This window comes from Diadema setosum, chromosome 2 (genome assembly GCF_964275005.1).
Source record: "Diadema setosum chromosome 2, eeDiaSeto1, whole genome shotgun sequence".
Lineage (NCBI taxonomy): Eukaryota > Metazoa > Echinodermata > Echinoidea > Diadematoida > Diadematidae > Diadema > Diadema setosum.
This window is the reverse complement of record NC_092686.1, coordinates 48,743,955-48,760,775: the sequence shown is the minus strand read 5'-3', so window position 1 is coordinate 48,760,775 and position 16,821 is coordinate 48,743,955. Positions and strand designations below refer to the sequence as shown.

Below are 16,821 nucleotides of genomic sequence, written 5' to 3'. Positions count from 1 at the left end.
AAAAAAAAAGTACATTAACGGTCATTAAGCTGATGTCATAGATATTAAAAAAAAAAAAAAAAAAAAAAACAGAGACACGCAGAGAGAGAGAGAGAGAGAGAGAGAGCAATGTCTAGCCTGCACATCTATTATTATGCTTGGTGGTTATTGATGGTTCACAAACCTTAACATACAAGTTGCATCCTACCAAGGAGATCTGACCTGGAGAGCTATCATAGCCAGATTCTTGCATCTAGCGATTTGACTAGTATTAATTGATTGACATCAAGCATGATGAAACCACTGCAAAAGAAAAAAAGTAGTAAAACACTTTATTTTCTAGCTTAAAGGGCGTCTTTCAAACAGTAGCGTAACACAAAATAAGGCTATACCTTTTTTTATGTGAGACGTTGGCTTTTTTTCAGACTGTTTTCGCACATAGACGAATTCTCAAACGCCATGCTGATATCGCTGATATTGCAGACACCATGTAATGAAAGCTGTCTCGACCATCACATGGTCTGAACGTCGCACCAAAAGTGTTATTAAAAAGCAGCGTATTGTGTATACAATCCCAAATGAAAATGTGCAAAAATGAATAAAAAACCTCTCTGTATAAACATGATACGAAGGAATGCTTTGTGGTGGGCTAACACTTCGCCGACTAATGATTGAATAAAGATTGCCAAATGTTTGCATTCCAACCGGTGTTGACTGAGTAGGTAATGAAATGGCGTATTCCTGCTGACGGGCGAGACAAACTTGTGAGCGATAAAGGGATGCAAGCTTCTCCCATGGCAACCATACCAAATATTTGATGATTCTGAAGGAGGAGTAAAACAGACCACTGTAAAATTTGTTTCGACAATGCCAAGGACAGGAATATTTTGTCCACGAGAACGTTACCCGTTTGGAATTGTAGCTCAAAGAGCGCACTTTCACGAATCATATTCAGATGATACCTTATAGATGATCTCAAGGCATCTGTACTCTACCTGAAAGCGATATTAGAGTTTAATAATTTGTGTTGTGAGGCCCTACACTGCTTGACAAGCACTTATATTGACTTAACACTGTAGTACTATATAGGCTAGGTTTGCATTGATGGCACGACATTGTACCTATCCAAACATTGGAGTGCTTTTAGCAGCTGCTCTACCTGACACTTTGTGAGTTCACCTGTCATCCTACTATGTGAATTATTACCTCTCGCTTGGGATTTTTTATTTCTAATTGGACAGTGTTTTGGGGTGTCGTTTGTTTGTACGTTTGTTCGTCTATTTTTTATGAATAAAATCCATCTATTGCATAGGTAGCTGTCAAGTGAATTAGAGTGGTCGGTATGATGAAATACATGTAATGACGTACTAAAGCATGGAGATAGTTCCATGGCTCTAGGAAATACAACCTGATTCTCAATAGCGACCGAAAATTCCCTCCTCGTACAGTATTCCGCACTGAGACATAGCGTTCTATCAATGATATTCCAGCAACAGCAGCAGACATGATTAATCATCGAGCCCCGTGAAATGTCAAATGTGCTCCAAATTAGATTTACTGTCACCATGGATACGGAGGGGATGTATGTATCATTGAAAGGAAACAATGTTTGCTTTTGTTTAAATTGTTTCTTTGTTCGGCTGTAGGTTGAGAGTGATTTGTAAGGTGTGAAAATTCAACAGCCCTCTGTGATACGAGAGCTGCAGAGGAGGAGGAGGAGGAGGAGGGGGAGGAGGAGGGGGAGGAGGAGGGGAGGAGGAGGGGAGGAGGAAGAGGAGAAGGAGGAGGGGAGGAGGAGGAGTAGGAGGAGGAAGAGGAGGAGGGGAGGAGGAAGAGGAGGAGGAGGGGAAGGAGGAGGGATAGAAGAAGGAAGAAGGAGTCTCGAGGAAGAGGAAGATGAGGGGGAAATGACGAGGAGGAGAAGGAGGAGAAGGAGGAGGAGGAGGAGGAGGAGGAAGAGGAAGAGGAGGAGGGGAGGAGGAAGAGGAGGAGGAGGGGAAGGAGGAGGGATAGAAGAAGGAAGAAGGAGTCTTGAGGAAGAGGAAGATGAGGGGGAAATTACGAGGAGGAGAAAGAGGAGGAGAAGGAGGAGGAGGAGGAGAAGGGGGAGGAGGAGGGATAGAAGAAGGAAGAAGTAGTCTCGAGGAGGAGGAAGATGAGGGGGAAATGACGAGGAGGAGAAGGAGGAGAAGGAGGAGGAGGAGGAGGAGGAGAAGGGGGAGGAGGAGGGATAGAAGAAGGAAGAAGGAGTCTCGAGGAAGAGGAAGATGAGGGGGAAATGACGAGGAAGAGGAAGATGAGGGGGAAATGACGAGGAGGAGGAGGAGAGGGAAGGTTGAATGACAGATCTCATTATGCAGCCAAAATGTGCGGTATTCGTTTCGAAATTAACTCCATTGAGAGCTTGAGTGCGGGCCATATCGATCACTGTATATCAGCTCTGACCCACAATTGAAATGACCAAAGCATATGGATCATTTACTTACTATGTAAAAATGGACAAGCGTGGATTATCTCCGATTTTTGGATGGCCAAGGCGTAACACACTAACAGTTTACCAGGTGATTATTGAACTATAACAAATGACAAACTGTGCCGATGGGTTCACATTAATTATACATTTTATCATTCTTCATATCAGACTTTAACTCGAGATTTAAGACAAAAACAACAGCATTATACCATGTCTTCTATGAAATTCATGGTAGAAGGACACGGCTAATAAAACATAACTTTACATAATACTACAGGAATGTAAAACAAACAAAAACAGGTATTGCAAATAATTGAAACATATAAGAAAGTCTAAATATACGCATGTTTGTCGCAGTGCAAAGAAAGAAAATACATCGGCATTCTACACCAGGAGGTGTTTCATAAAGCTGTTCTTAAAGTTACGAACAACTTAAGAACGACTGGTGGTCAGTTCTTGTACTTAATTATTGAAATTCTGATAAGTATAGCTAATCAGAACTGATTGCCAGTCAATCTGAAGTCGTTCGTAACTTTAAGAGCAGCTTTATGAAACATGTATATTTGGTTGCTGTTTTTTCCCCCTTTTTTTAATCCACATATTTTGTCTCAATGGCAACGAAGACTTTTTTGGTTGTGATCTTTTTTTGGTTATTTCAATACCCCCTTCCCTAATATCAAATGAGGCTAATGAATATACATAATTTTTGATAGTGTTAACAGTTATAAATAGAATTCTGGTTGGTGAATTTTGTATTTCAAACAAGATAGGTGAACACTGTTCTCATACTCGCCGTTTGTTTTTGTTTTTGTTTTATAAGTCAATATGATGTCAATGCCATTTGTTTTTCCTTCTCTCTCTCTCTCTTCAAGCTTGCTTTTTTTTTTTTCTTTCTCCCATTGTACTGGCCAGGCTTATGGTCGCCTACTTGAATGTTATTTGTATATCTTCAAAGGTATAACCCTGTGAATGCATATTGATAATGTGTGTGTAAACGCTAGCGTGTGCTTTTACCCATGCGTGTGAGCTAGTGTCAAGCCCCTTGTATGTGTTCAGGTGCACTAGTCTACATCATGTGATTATAAACACACTCTAAAGAGCGAAAAGGAATGTGCAAACATGCATTGTCTGCTTGGGTGTAGATGCAAGTGTGTCCATAACGCCGGTAGTCAGCTGGTAGTCGTTTACGTATTGATTATATAATACCCTTTCGCAATTATCTCGGTTACGCTATGTAATGCGGAGTAATAATGTGTATGCTTGTGTGGGTGTATGAAAATATGTGATGTATGTGCCAAAGTTTTTGCCAAAGGGAGGTGTGCGCTGTATGTGAGGGGTAAAAAATGTTCGAGTGTGTTTAAGAGTTTAATTGTATCCGTTTCTATCTGCATTTATGAATGTTTTAATGTCTGACGGTTTTTATTGTTATTTCTGTATTTTGGAAACAGAGTTGTGAAACGAATAAGCCAATACTACAACGTTATCATATAACTATACCTGTTCAGTAATGAAAGACGTCAATGCCATTTTTTTTTTCTTCTCTCTCTCTCTTCAAGTTTGCTATCTTTTCTTCCCCTCATTATAACTGGCCAGGTTTATGGTCGCCTACTTGAATGTGTTTCTTCATCTTTAAAGGTATAACCCTGTGAATGCATATCATGTGCACTAGTCCACATCATGTGAGTATAAAAACACTCTAAATGAGCGAAAAAGGGAAGGTGCAAACATGCATTGTCAGCTTGGGTGTAGAAGCAAGTGTGTCCATAACGCCTGTATTCGTTTACGCATCGATTACATAATACCCAAACGCAAAATATTTGGGTTACGATATGCAATGCGGAGTATATAGATGTGTATGCTTGTGTGGGTGTATGAAAGTATGTGATGCATGTGCCAAAGTTTTTGCCAAAGGGAGGTGTACGCTGTATGTGAGGGGTAAAATTGTCGAGTGTGTTTAAGAGTGTAATTGTATCCGTTTTTATTTGTATTACATGAATGTTTTAATGTCTGACGGTTTTTTAATGTTATATCTATGCTTTGGAAATTGAGTTGTGAAATGAATAAGCAATGTTACAATGTGGAGGATCACATCTGTTCTGTAATGTAAGCTGTTTTTTTTTATAAGCAATTTTTATGTGATATTGTTATGTTATGTTGTATTACTGTGTAAACTACCTCAATTCGGCCTTGTTAGGCTGCCATGGTAGTTGTTTTTTTTTTAAACCATGAATGAATACATAAATAAATAAACCCCCTGGTTATTTACAAACGAATTGAAGAATGACCCAACTTTTTTTTTTTCAGAGATGCTCCTACCTCTTGCCTCCACGGGGACTGCGTGAAGGATCGTTGCATCTGTCACCCATGTTGGGAGGGGAGTCGATGCGATGTAGCTGGTAAGACGTGGTCATGTAATAAAAATGCACATGTCGATGTCAATCAAGTCATACACTTTTATTCTGATATTGCAAATGACTGACAAATCCAAAATTAACTAAACGCTGACTATTCAGTGTTCCGCCTTTTATTTTTGGTGGATGTCTTGTGTGTGCCATGTAGGCGCCGTTTCATGACCGATTTGGTTGAAATTTTGTACTTGGCAAGTACAATGTATAATGATGGTCAAATCTATAGACTTAAAATTTGTGGTGCTGCCCTCAGTGTCCCATCTTATGTAGGGTCAAAGGTCATATTTATGTTGCCGATTTATTTCTCCTCTTCTGAACACACTTTTTGACTGTTTTTACTTTTTATTTTTGCTATGCATGGTATGTATGTCCATCATGGTATACTCTTAAACCCCAACTCAAATAACCCTAACCTTTCCTTATTATACTTCCGTTGCGTATATAAACGGATATTTCTCGCTTTGTTGTATACGTTAGCGCAGCGTAGATCCATTTAATAACTAATCAATGTCACTCAAAGGGAAGTAACAAACGCAAACAGAAGGAAACTGACCAGAAATGAATATAATTTATTAGTAGAAAATGATGATTCGAACCCGAAACCTCCGGATTGCTAGCCCGCTGCTCTACCGACTGAGCTGTAGAAAGCCCTAATACAGTGTTCGTCCCAGAAATCCTTAGATACAATTTATTGACAAAATTTCTGTGTAGTTAACAGCAACATGCAACAGATGTCATAAAAACAGTTAATGCATACATACATACAAACATGCATACATGAAATTTCGGCGTGAACAAATGGAAACTCTGAAAATTGTGTTAGTCGAATTAAATGTTATCGCTTAATGAGTTGAAGCACTTCGTTCCCAAGGACTTCGACTCATGCAAAGCTTAAGGTATTCAGTGCTCGAGCGGTAGTCCTTAATGTCCATACATCCCTGTATGGATTAATGGATTACCTTTCATCGTTATGAATTATATAATACGAATTCCTGATGGCATCATTATATCAAAATTTGATTGGAAATACCACGCGTGCGTTAGCCCGTCGTGTCATTATTCTTGGTCGGTATTTAGGAATTTATTGGGCGGCATATATAGAATTTTTATGCTCCCTGTAGATGAGTAATTAAGTGATTTATACCCTAAGCCTGATAAAAGCCTGTCGTATTGCATCAAGCATTCCCAATATAATGGAATCTGTCCTTGGCTGCATTACTTATATGAACTGGTATATGAAACGATATAACGCTAACAATAAGCCCGGGGTAACTGAATAGATATTAGATGAGTTGCCATACAATTCCCACTACTGACGTCACTTGGGACCAGTGCCGATTGGATTAATTAGAGCGGACTCTATGAGTTATATTGACTGATGTCATTTGAGTGTGGGATGCGCTCTCAAATTTGTCATTCTAATTAAACAGTGGGGGAAGATATCGAGAAAGATAAATCACAATGAGTATTTGTTTGCTCGAGGCAAACGGAAACATGTTCGCGTTCACCAGTATGGTGAAGTCTACCACTTCTTTTAAAGGTTAGTCAATATCATCTGTTCATGAGTGATGATAAAACTTCAAAAATATCCATGTTGTTTCACAAGGAAGAAGAACAAGTCTGCACTATCGCTAGCTCAAAGCAAGAATGTTATAATGATAGCTTTCCAAATTTGATTAGTCTCAATGGTCAGCGTTAATATTAAACATAAAATCCCATTACATGAGAACAACTATAACATTCTGAACGTACTCATATTTCAAGGTACACAAAATAAATTGTATAGGATTTTACATAAGTTCATACACGCATTCTAATCCTTCATGGAAGGTAAAAAAAAAAATGGGTGAGAACGGGTGAACGATATCAGCTCTAAGACTGGGGAAAACACTATGATTTGTTTTGTTATTCATCTGACAAAATGGTCGGTGATTGGTACTCATATTAATCTAAATTATACCTGTTAAACTGCGTCACATAACATGGCTTGAAATCAGTTATTTGTATGGATACATGGTCATAATATCCCCCCCCCCCTTCTCTCTCTCTCTCTCTCTCTCTCTCTCTGTCTCTCCATGATAAATGACATAAATGATTTATTGTTCTCCGATGCTTTCCCTTTCCAGCCAATAAGCACGCACCCATCGTAGAAAAGATGGATGATATTTACATTAACCGTGGAGACATAGTGAGAGGACGGGAGGACAGAACGCTTGCTTTTGTCATGGCAACGGATGGTGACGCCGATATCCGCTGCAGGGAAATCACATGTGTGTGTGCCGAGATGGTATATAGCGTTCTTGACCACGACGGCAAAAGGAGTGCCGCATTTCAGGTAGCAGCCCCATCAATAACATGGCCTTATTTATGTTTTGTTATAATTCTGTCAGTTGTAAAATTGAGGTTTTTGAGAAAGAGTGAGATCGATGCGTGAAAATATAGATTTTCTGCATTGAAACGTTAATGAAATATTAACAGAGACCATGGAGTGGAAGTGAAGTACACAACGGATTGTTAATGACATTACCCAAGCGAGGACCGTGAATGCATGAAATTAGATCGAAAACATATTTTCCCTCTGGAGATGTTTGCAAACATCAACAAACTACTGTTATTCTAGCTTCTGCGATTTAACCTGTGCATATTTACCTCAGCAGTTAAGCTCCCTTATCATACGAGGTTTTTGAGAATTCTTCCAGAAGCCTTAATGGTTCTGCATACATAAAGCGTTTTCCATCTTGACCTTTCATAACGATTCAAACAGCAAACAAACAAAATTATAACAAGTTTAAACCGTCATTTCAGCAGGGTCCAATTACTGAGTCTGGCTTAACCCTTCATGATGTCTAAGCACTATTCATCTGGCAATCATTTTAAATTATGTAATATTTGCATCCCTAAGATCGACAACATTGGTGCCTTAAGTCTGCGGGATCCCATCCAAGTGTTAGAAAGCGACTATGTGGACTTCACTCTTACCATCCGTGTGTCAAACTCGGATGGGCAACAATTTACCGACATTCCACTCGTCGTGCACATCGTTGAGGATGATGACTCGATAGGACCGGAGGTCGAGCGTGGTCATCGAGTCCGTAGAGCGGTGTCTGACGATGTATGTCATCGTTCTTTATCATTGAGTACTTTTCCCTGGTTATAGGATGGCAAGAATTACTTCCTTTTCTTTTTTAATTCAGTCAATCGGTTTTAACTTAGTCAAGATTAGCTCAATTTATATGTGTGAATATTCTTTCATATTTTGTGTTTTAATAATATTAGATATTCTTCTGAATAAATGGGGTAGGCCTACTTTTTATAATCCTGGATTTATCCGTTCTTTGCTTTGACCCTGTATTTATGTCTTTAGAATGTTTTTGGTTGCTATGATCATGAGGATAATGAAAGCTTTCTCCAATGGCAGAAGTTGTTTGTAGTCTGAGCGTTGAAAGAGGTGGATGAATTTGAAGACGCTACTTTTATTCTGCTGATAATTTTATGTGTGTTTGGTGTGTTTTCTTTGCCATGCTGTTGCAGCTGACCTGGAATATTTTTCTAGTGATAATTTTTATTGAGATTGGTCACTTGTTTGTATCTTGAATTTTATCTAAGGACCTTAATGAGAACTAAACAGAATAAATTGCTCATGCTGATCAAGCATTCACGAGTAATTATGTTTTGATAAGATTTTTTTAAAGTAAAATCCATGAATTTTTCTTTGGCTGCAGGATCTCACACCAGTGAACGAAAACAATACCATCGACTTCACACTCACCGGTGTGTCCAGCGAGACGAACAGCAGCCAACTGAGGGCGGGCATCAAAGTTGTATTTCAACTGGCCATGACCGTCCCTGCCGCCACGTACACAGAAGACGTACGCGTCGAGTTGTACGCCGAAGAGAACGAGTTCAGCTTTGGTGTTCTGTGTCCGCCCAATATCACCCACGTCGGTTCCAACATCAAGAGCGAGAGTGCCACTCCTTCGTACGATTTCGACTCCGAAAATCCACTTCTTGTGAGTTAAACATAGAAAAAGAAAACAAATAAATCAATATGAAATGTGATATCATATGCATGTAAATCCGACAGAATGATAACGACACTTTAGGCGTGTGTTGCGACATGATGCCATAAACAATAACGATCGACAGTGACAATGAATGCAATGTTTGTTCCAATTCACTTTTCAATGCGATAATGGCATTAAGAAATGTATAATCTTACCCTACTATAAGATATTTTATTGTGACTTCATGACCTCCTGTGTGAGATCACGTGTCCGAACAGTGGTGCACACTATGACCGCCTGCTTAGACTTCTGAACTTGATTCAAAATCAAAACAATAATACGAATCATGCGACCAACCACCAAAGATTGTAAGCCTCCGTTATCTATAGAGCTGTGAAACGGAATTATATCTCTTATCAGAAGAATGATATATCTCTTTTCAAGACCTATGGTCACTAGGATAAACAGTCAAGGCAATGTATACTTGGATCTGTGGATGACGCAAGTATGTATGAGACTGTCGTTTCGTCAGCCAATAACGCATGTCCATGTTACCCCAATAACCAAGGGTTTTCAAACATGACTTTGATGTCATCGTCAGGACAGACGTTCAGAAACGTGTTTATTGAGAGTGCTCATGAAATAGAATGTTCTTAATATTATAAGTTTATCATTTCGTGTATGAATGATTACATAAAGATGATGCAGTCCAGTTTAAAATGACGAGAAGTTTATATGATGGATTATCAAAGTGCAATAAAGTAACAGTGCACATGATAATGAGCCGATAATTTAGCGATTTAAATGCCAAGTTAGCTTTATAGACGTTTCCAAAAAGCCGTTTTTGTTGCCTGACTGTAATGTTGACAGCATAAGATATGATTTATTTCGCAGTATTTCATTCATTGTCAAATTTTCTCGAAACGTAGTGTTTCTTAAAATCTTTTGATCTCCTATCAATACTTTCGATTACTGTGCTTGAACATGTGCTCTGATACTGTTTCTCATCGAACCCCTTGGATATGGGCAAAAAATAAACACGTCTTTTATTTATTTATTTATTTATTTATTGAAACATATTTATTCAGGATAGCTTGATCAGCATGAGCTGTTTTTCATCAAGGTCCTGAGATAGAGTCATCTTGTTTACTTTCAGAATTGTCATTGTACACCCTAAACTGAATAAATTGTTCATTTGGAATCTTTTTTTTTTTTCATTTTTCTACTCAGATAATCATTACATAATTCTCTTTGTGCAGAGAAATATCTTCTTTGACCAAAAATTGATCTATTTGTCTTTAATCTTGTATGATTTGTCATCCCACTTCTGCATTTACACGTTAGGCAACGGCAGCGTATCTGAACCTTGGCAACGTCACAAATAACAACGCGAGCTCTGCGACCGAAGATTCTCAGATCGTCATTGAGTTCGCCTTGACGGTACTCAACGATAGCCGCGTCGGTTTCAGTGACGATGAGCTCCGTTGGATCACGGCGGGAGTAGAGTTCGCCAGCGGGATCCTGATCTGGGTTGGCCAGCTGGGATATTACCTCCAGCCCGCTGAGACTGTGGTGTGTAGTCTTATACTCTTTGATGACACTTATTTCTACTGATTCCAGCAATCGAAATGATATCAATTGATTGATATTATCAGTTATATCATGACGCTAGAATTACACATAATTTTGGCGAATGACATTAACTTCTTCGAATGGTTTCTAAACAATAATCATCACAGACAATCATTGTAGACTTTTACTTTGATCATGGGAGAATGATATTTGAAGCATACGTAGGCATACTGATCAACAAGGACTACACGTACCTTGGATAAAACTGTACTTTTAATGATTGATGGCCTACTAGGTTTTCGAAATCATTGCGCATTAATGCCCACCTATCTACATTATTTTGATAATTCGAACCCACACAAGATCATCAAGCAGGAAATGAAAACATTTGCTGTTGTTTGTTCAAGAGCCTGGTTTCAGCATTGTGTGTTAAATTGGAAATCACCCATTTACACTAGCCTACAGACTATAAAGACCGTGGACTGTACTGATATGGCATTAATAAGCATTGTCCTCAGTAACTGCATATTCATCTTATTTTTCTTCGTCCTTTCCTGAATTTTTATTTGTTTGTTTGTTTGTTTGTTGTTTTGTTTTTACTCCAGAGTGTCAACGCGTCAGCAGTGTCCCTCACTCCTGGCCCATTGGATATCAACATTCTTTCTTTCGGGGTGTTCACACTCGATATGTACATTTACGACATGACGAGTAACGTCACGGTGAACGTATTCACCACGGAAGAGGGCGTGGCCAGTATCTGTAATGTGGGAATTCAGTCCACTGGAGGAGGCTACTGTCTCTTGAATTATGACGTAAAGGCGCAATACTCACAAGACAGCCGCTACGGCACGAATAATGCAGCAACTTTCCCCTTCAGTCAAATCATCAACGGAGGTAAAATTTATTTCTTCCTTACTGCCATCAAACATCCTTTTATTATCCGAATTTGTCTCAGTTTTGACGGTGTGAAGTTGTGAGGGGTGTTTCGTTATACACATTAGTTTATACGCTCACATCGCAATCCTTATCTCGATACAAGAGGTAGGCTTACATTCAATGTTTCAGTTTCTGTCTTTTGCATAGAGTACATTTCGTACTTTCATTGGTGCATGCGACGTATTCGCTTATTGATGTTACACCAAAGAGGTACTAAGCAAACCTCGTACCTCCTTGATTACATCAGCGCCTATAGACTCTGTTGCTTTACAATAGCGCTGGAGCTTAAACGAACCCTATACTCACAAATGTTCTAATTGTTATTGTAATGTTTTGACTCTTCCATTGTTAAAAGGAAACACTGTTCCATATTCAGAGCCATTCTAATAAAATGAGCTCAGTCAAACAGAAACTGATTTCGATGTTTATGGTCACAACTCTCACATTGCTTTGTACAAGCTTCAAATCTCCCACAGTGATGTATTTTAGTAATTTAGTTTAAAAGTAGTCAGTGGACAAGTGGAATACATTATGTGCAAAGATCAGAATTAAAATTTAGTCAAGATTTGTGAATAATATCATGAGAATCTTTTGAGGGTGTAACACCATTAGGCCTACTCACCCATAATTTGCATTCAGGAATGGTCAATGACCCCTCGGATAGTACTATCTCGATGGAGGTAGTGGTAAGGCTCCCAGGCAATGGGCAAGCTGTGGTTGGTTCGAGCTACAATCTAGGTGTGTCGGTGATTATTAACGACGACCAATACAACGCCTCAAGTCAGCTAAGAGCCCAAACTGAGAACAACGCAGTCGATGTAAGTTAAAGCCTCAAGTACTTGTCTCACATTACAAACTTGCACTGCAAAAACATCGATGTTAGATTTAACACCATGGGTGTTAAATCTAACACCGATCAAGTGTCAATAGAGGACGACACCCACAGGTGTAGAAAGTACGTTGTGATGGTGTTGAAGTGTTCACCTGGCACTTCGTGGTGTTAATTTGACACTGTAGCTGGTGATACTTTTGACACTGCGCTGGTATTAATTCAACAATGACACCGCATGGTGTTGATTTGATATTGCTGGTGTCAATGTCAATGGTATAACACCCGTCCAGCTTCAATATGAGACCACACCAACTGGTGTTACTATGGTGTAAATGTGTTCACACCTTTTTTTCAACAATCAATACTTTATCGGAAAATTCTTCATCGTCTTGTTGAAGTTCAAAATCAACAAGAAAAATAGTAACTAAGAGTTTAAAAATAAATTATATATAATCCAATCTTTTTAATGACACCCGGAGGTGTTAATCTAACACCATAAATGAGCACCGGAAATTTAACACCAACTCGGTGTTTCACATATAACACCGGACATTTGCAGTGTGTGTTAAATTTTTTTTTTTTTTTTTTTTTTTTTGTCCATGGGAATCGCAGTGTATGATCCATTTAATCCCAATAATCTCTGTGAAAAAAAAAATACATAAAATCATATCTCTACTTGCTTTTCTGGATATCTAATATGACCATCATAAAATTGGTATCAAAGTGTCAAAACTCTCAACAATGTGTGCATTCATTTATGTACTGCTTGGAAGCTATGAAGGGGTAGTAGGTCGTTTTCCGGTTACGCGGGTTGATTAAGCATTGTAAGGGAATTTGCTAATGCTTGGTCCAGGCAGCATGATACTGTATGATATCTTTTGAGAAATTAATTGGAAAATATGAGAAATCCTGACAACTTTTATTTTCACCGACAGACACCAAATGCAGCAGACTTTGAAATAACGAGTGTTAATCCGATGTGGAGCGAAGTATTCGTTGGAGGCGCCATTTCTTTTCGCGTGACGCTTAAAATACCGGAGGGAAAGTACAATTTGCAATTGGAGTCTACAGTAACGTCCCCGAGTGTGCTGGACGCTACCATGTGTCGTGCTGTGGTTAGTTCGTCTGGTTTCAACCTTCCCTGCATCTCATCCACTTGTCCAGACTGTAGTAATGACATCACAGCGGTTGACGGCCAACTAACAAACACACTCTCACTGGGCGCCATCCGTAACACCGGAAGTAGGTCTGAGGAAGGTGACGATCAAGTGGAGTGGGACGTTTATATAGGAATACCTAACAGCGCCTCCATAAACACGGAGTATGACGTCACCTTTAAATTGAAAGATGCTACTAACGGGGATCTCATCTCATCATCTTCATCGTTTACCGTCTTGAATACTGTCCCTTCCGACCAGGTGAGTCTAGAAAGACAGAGGGACCTTGATGACTGAAGACAAGATTTGAGAAACACAGACAAACAGGCGGAGAAAGGTTGACATGATTAGAGATCGATTATTTCGTTGCCGTCTTTCATTCATTTAATGTGCACGTATTTCAAATTCAATTGCAAATTTGTGGTTTGAAGGTGAGAAGGTCCAAGAAAAATAATTGGAAATATCACGCTCGACGAAAACGTCATAATACGTGTTTGAGAACAGCTGGTCAGTGTAAGATCAGATGTCAAATGCTGCTCTCATGATCATCTACCATGTCGGCATCAATTCTGTGATTGCTGTGATGTTTCATGCCTATTAATGGCTCATTAGGTTTTCAATATCCTCTTCTCGATCTTTGAGATTGAATTTGTGTTCTTCCTCTTGCAGGAGATTTAGGAAGAGAATGTTATAGGCCTCGGGTCCAAGTTTAAGCAGAATAACGGTTAAAGTATTAAATAATAACAAACATTTATATTGCCTTGCCAAAAAGATAGATCATGCCTCGAGTCACTTTTCGATCAAAGATATTTTGATAAAAGAATGAAGCAATATTGTCTTATCATTCAAAGACTCCAATTTCTTATTACTAAGATTTCTCTTATCACTTCTCGTCAACTCATTAAGGTTTCTGTTTTTTTCAATCAACTTCTTTCAATCTATGATAAATTTCCTTAGGAGGCAAGTCTTTCTATATACAATGTCATAGATATTTTACATCAGCTCAAGACAGCAATGACACAGTGTTCGCCCACCTTAAATTTGACGGTCATTCATCCCTTCCACTCGCCAGCAAACCGGTTCTCTTTTCTTCAACACAACGGTGACATGCGGCAGTGGCTCAAGTTGTCAGCTTCCCAACGGTGCCTCTGCCAAGGTCAACGTAGAGGTCGTCCTCCCCGCCGGTGCCACCTTCTCCGACATCAGTATCACGGTTGCGACGACGCTTCAAGACAACAAGGAACTGGTGGGAGTATGTGAGGGACGCGTGAAGAGCGCCACTCCGGGAATGGGTTGTTTTCCTTATAACTTGGAGAATGTCGATGTCACATCAACCTCATCGTAAGTAAATTGTAGGACAGACAGTCTGATGTGCAGGGGTGAGAAGGGGAAGAAAAAAGAGATAGAAGGGAGAGAAAAGTAGACCGATCCTTGTTGCTGTCATGGAGTTCATCACTTTATGGCAAAGCTCATCACTTTATGGCAAAGCAGCTGCCTTTACATATCATAACCATCGATTTCAGAAGTGTTGTGACAGTCTCCAACCAAACAAAAGATTTTACCTTAATCAGCCAATCTACACAATATTCATTTTGATGCAATATTTGGTTTGAGAGATTAGGTAGAGTTAAAGTGAGGGGAACAATCGTAGAAGTTTGATATCAGACTGAAATTGCAAAGAAATGCACATCGCCCTCTCTATAGCAAGTTTGCCATTGGCTTCTGTACACACGCGCAATCTACGTATTCCTCTTTTAAAAGGGAATACAGTTGTATAGCCTGTACATTTATTGTATGCATGCGTTTCCTAAAATCATTCAAGTGTTGTAATAACTTGGTATCGACTGTCTATACATGGGGGTTTGTTTGTTAGATTTTGACAGTCCTCTGCCAACACATAAAGTCAACGAATCATTATTACGACCACCCAATACAATATTTGATACAAATATCAAAGCAACGACAGCCAAACAAAATGCTAAACTGTTACTAGTCAATGCGTGCTTGACCAAACACAAATTACATCCTATACAGACAGGGGACGTATGTTCAGGAAGAGGTGGAAGTCAGCTCAGGCATCGTGTCCAACCTGAATGCAAACACGAGTAGTATCGAAGAGAGTTTCGTTGTCGAGTTCCTCATCAGGCGAGTCGTGCAGGATGACGCTGATCTCACGAGCCAGAGAACGATCACAGTATCGGCTTCGTATAACGGCGGAGGGAACGCAGTCCAGGAGACTTTTACAGTGGATGGTATTACCGACGTGACAGAGTGGGAGAAAAATGTACGAAGAATTTTCGTTGTACAATTACTTTAGTCCAAACTTACTTTAGCAGAACAAATCAATATTTTTTCTATTTACATAGACTAATCTTCTTCTTCTTCTTCTTCTTCTTTTTTTGATAATGTAGATACAGAGGAATCAATATCTGAACCTTTTATTTCATTTTAAGTTCTGACATTCTTGTTTTCATGAGCACTCAAATTTCAAGTTTGATTAAAATTAAAGTGTCTATTTCCCATCATCGATGTAGTCGTTATCCGCAATAATTATTCATCCCAAGCTAATCATAAGTTTATAAATGAATATGGCCACAACATGGACTCAGTCAACGTGCTTTGAAACACCTAACTATGTAACAGTTGTCACTGAACCGCAATTCACTTGTTATTTACAGTGTACGAACTGCATAGGATCCGATCTGACTGTCACCGAACCAGCAAACAATCTGGTGGCGCCTGGCACACTAGCTACCATTCTCCTCACCCTTACGTTTTCCAGCGATACCAGTTTGGCGTGCAGCGTTAACGTAACAGTGGCGGAATCTACAGTCAGTATATTGTCAATGGAGGGTGTGGTCGGGGGTTCTAACCTCCCCTGCGGCGATCCAATCTACAATGAAGCTTCGTATTCGTCCTTCGATGGGGATAAAACCAATCAACAGGCTTATCTAGACTTAGGAGTTATTAGCGCTGCTAGTAAGTATCGCCCCAAGTGAGTGCCATACCATTTGCCCTTTATCCCGGGCTCTTACACACCAACGCCATGTAGAATTGTTTTTGATGCTCCCCCTCTTTCGCTCAGTGTATGCTTGAAATTCTATAATACAATGCAGGATTTAGTACTGCACCAAAGTTACGTGCTGTCTTATCACGTGTGATAATTACGATTATGTTCTTGATTGTTGCTACATACTGCTATCATTTCCTTAAAGGGATGGTTTAGTATTGGTCGAGATGAGGATTCAGGTTTTATTTAGGATATCTCAGCCATTTCAAAACCAATTTCATCAAATAAACTTTGAATTCCTCTTAGAATTATCTCTTTCTCATATTTTTAAGAAGTTTCACATTATCTCCCAAAAAAAAAGAAAAAAAATAAAGAAGTTGAAAACCTGAAGCACCATCTTAACTGAAACTATACCATTCCTTGAACATCATAATCCCAAATCATTCACAC

At 39.3% G+C, this 16,821-nt stretch overlaps 1 protein-coding gene across 1 annotated transcript in view; it reads left to right on the top strand.

The window, feature by feature from the left end:
- The first annotated feature begins 1,544 nt into the window (after positions 1-1,544).
- Positions 1,545-16,821, top strand: part of LOC140245950 (uncharacterized) — a 31,366-nt gene continuing 16,089 nt past the window's right edge. Inside the window, exons 1-12 of the mRNA XM_072325413.1 lie at positions 1,545-1,561; positions 4,757-4,848; positions 6,987-7,195; positions 7,763-7,972; positions 8,583-8,870; positions 10,209-10,438; positions 11,044-11,330; positions 12,012-12,184; positions 13,140-13,622; positions 14,434-14,702; positions 15,396-15,645; positions 16,040-16,340. Coding sequence (XP_072181514.1) covers positions 1,545-1,561; positions 4,757-4,848; positions 6,987-7,195; positions 7,763-7,972; positions 8,583-8,870; positions 10,209-10,438; positions 11,044-11,330; positions 12,012-12,184; positions 13,140-13,622; positions 14,434-14,702; positions 15,396-15,645; positions 16,040-16,340 — 2,809 coding nt within the window. The remainder of the gene's footprint in view (positions 1,562-4,756; positions 4,849-6,986; positions 7,196-7,762; positions 7,973-8,582; positions 8,871-10,208; positions 10,439-11,043; positions 11,331-12,011; positions 12,185-13,139; positions 13,623-14,433; positions 14,703-15,395; positions 15,646-16,039; positions 16,341-16,821) is intronic.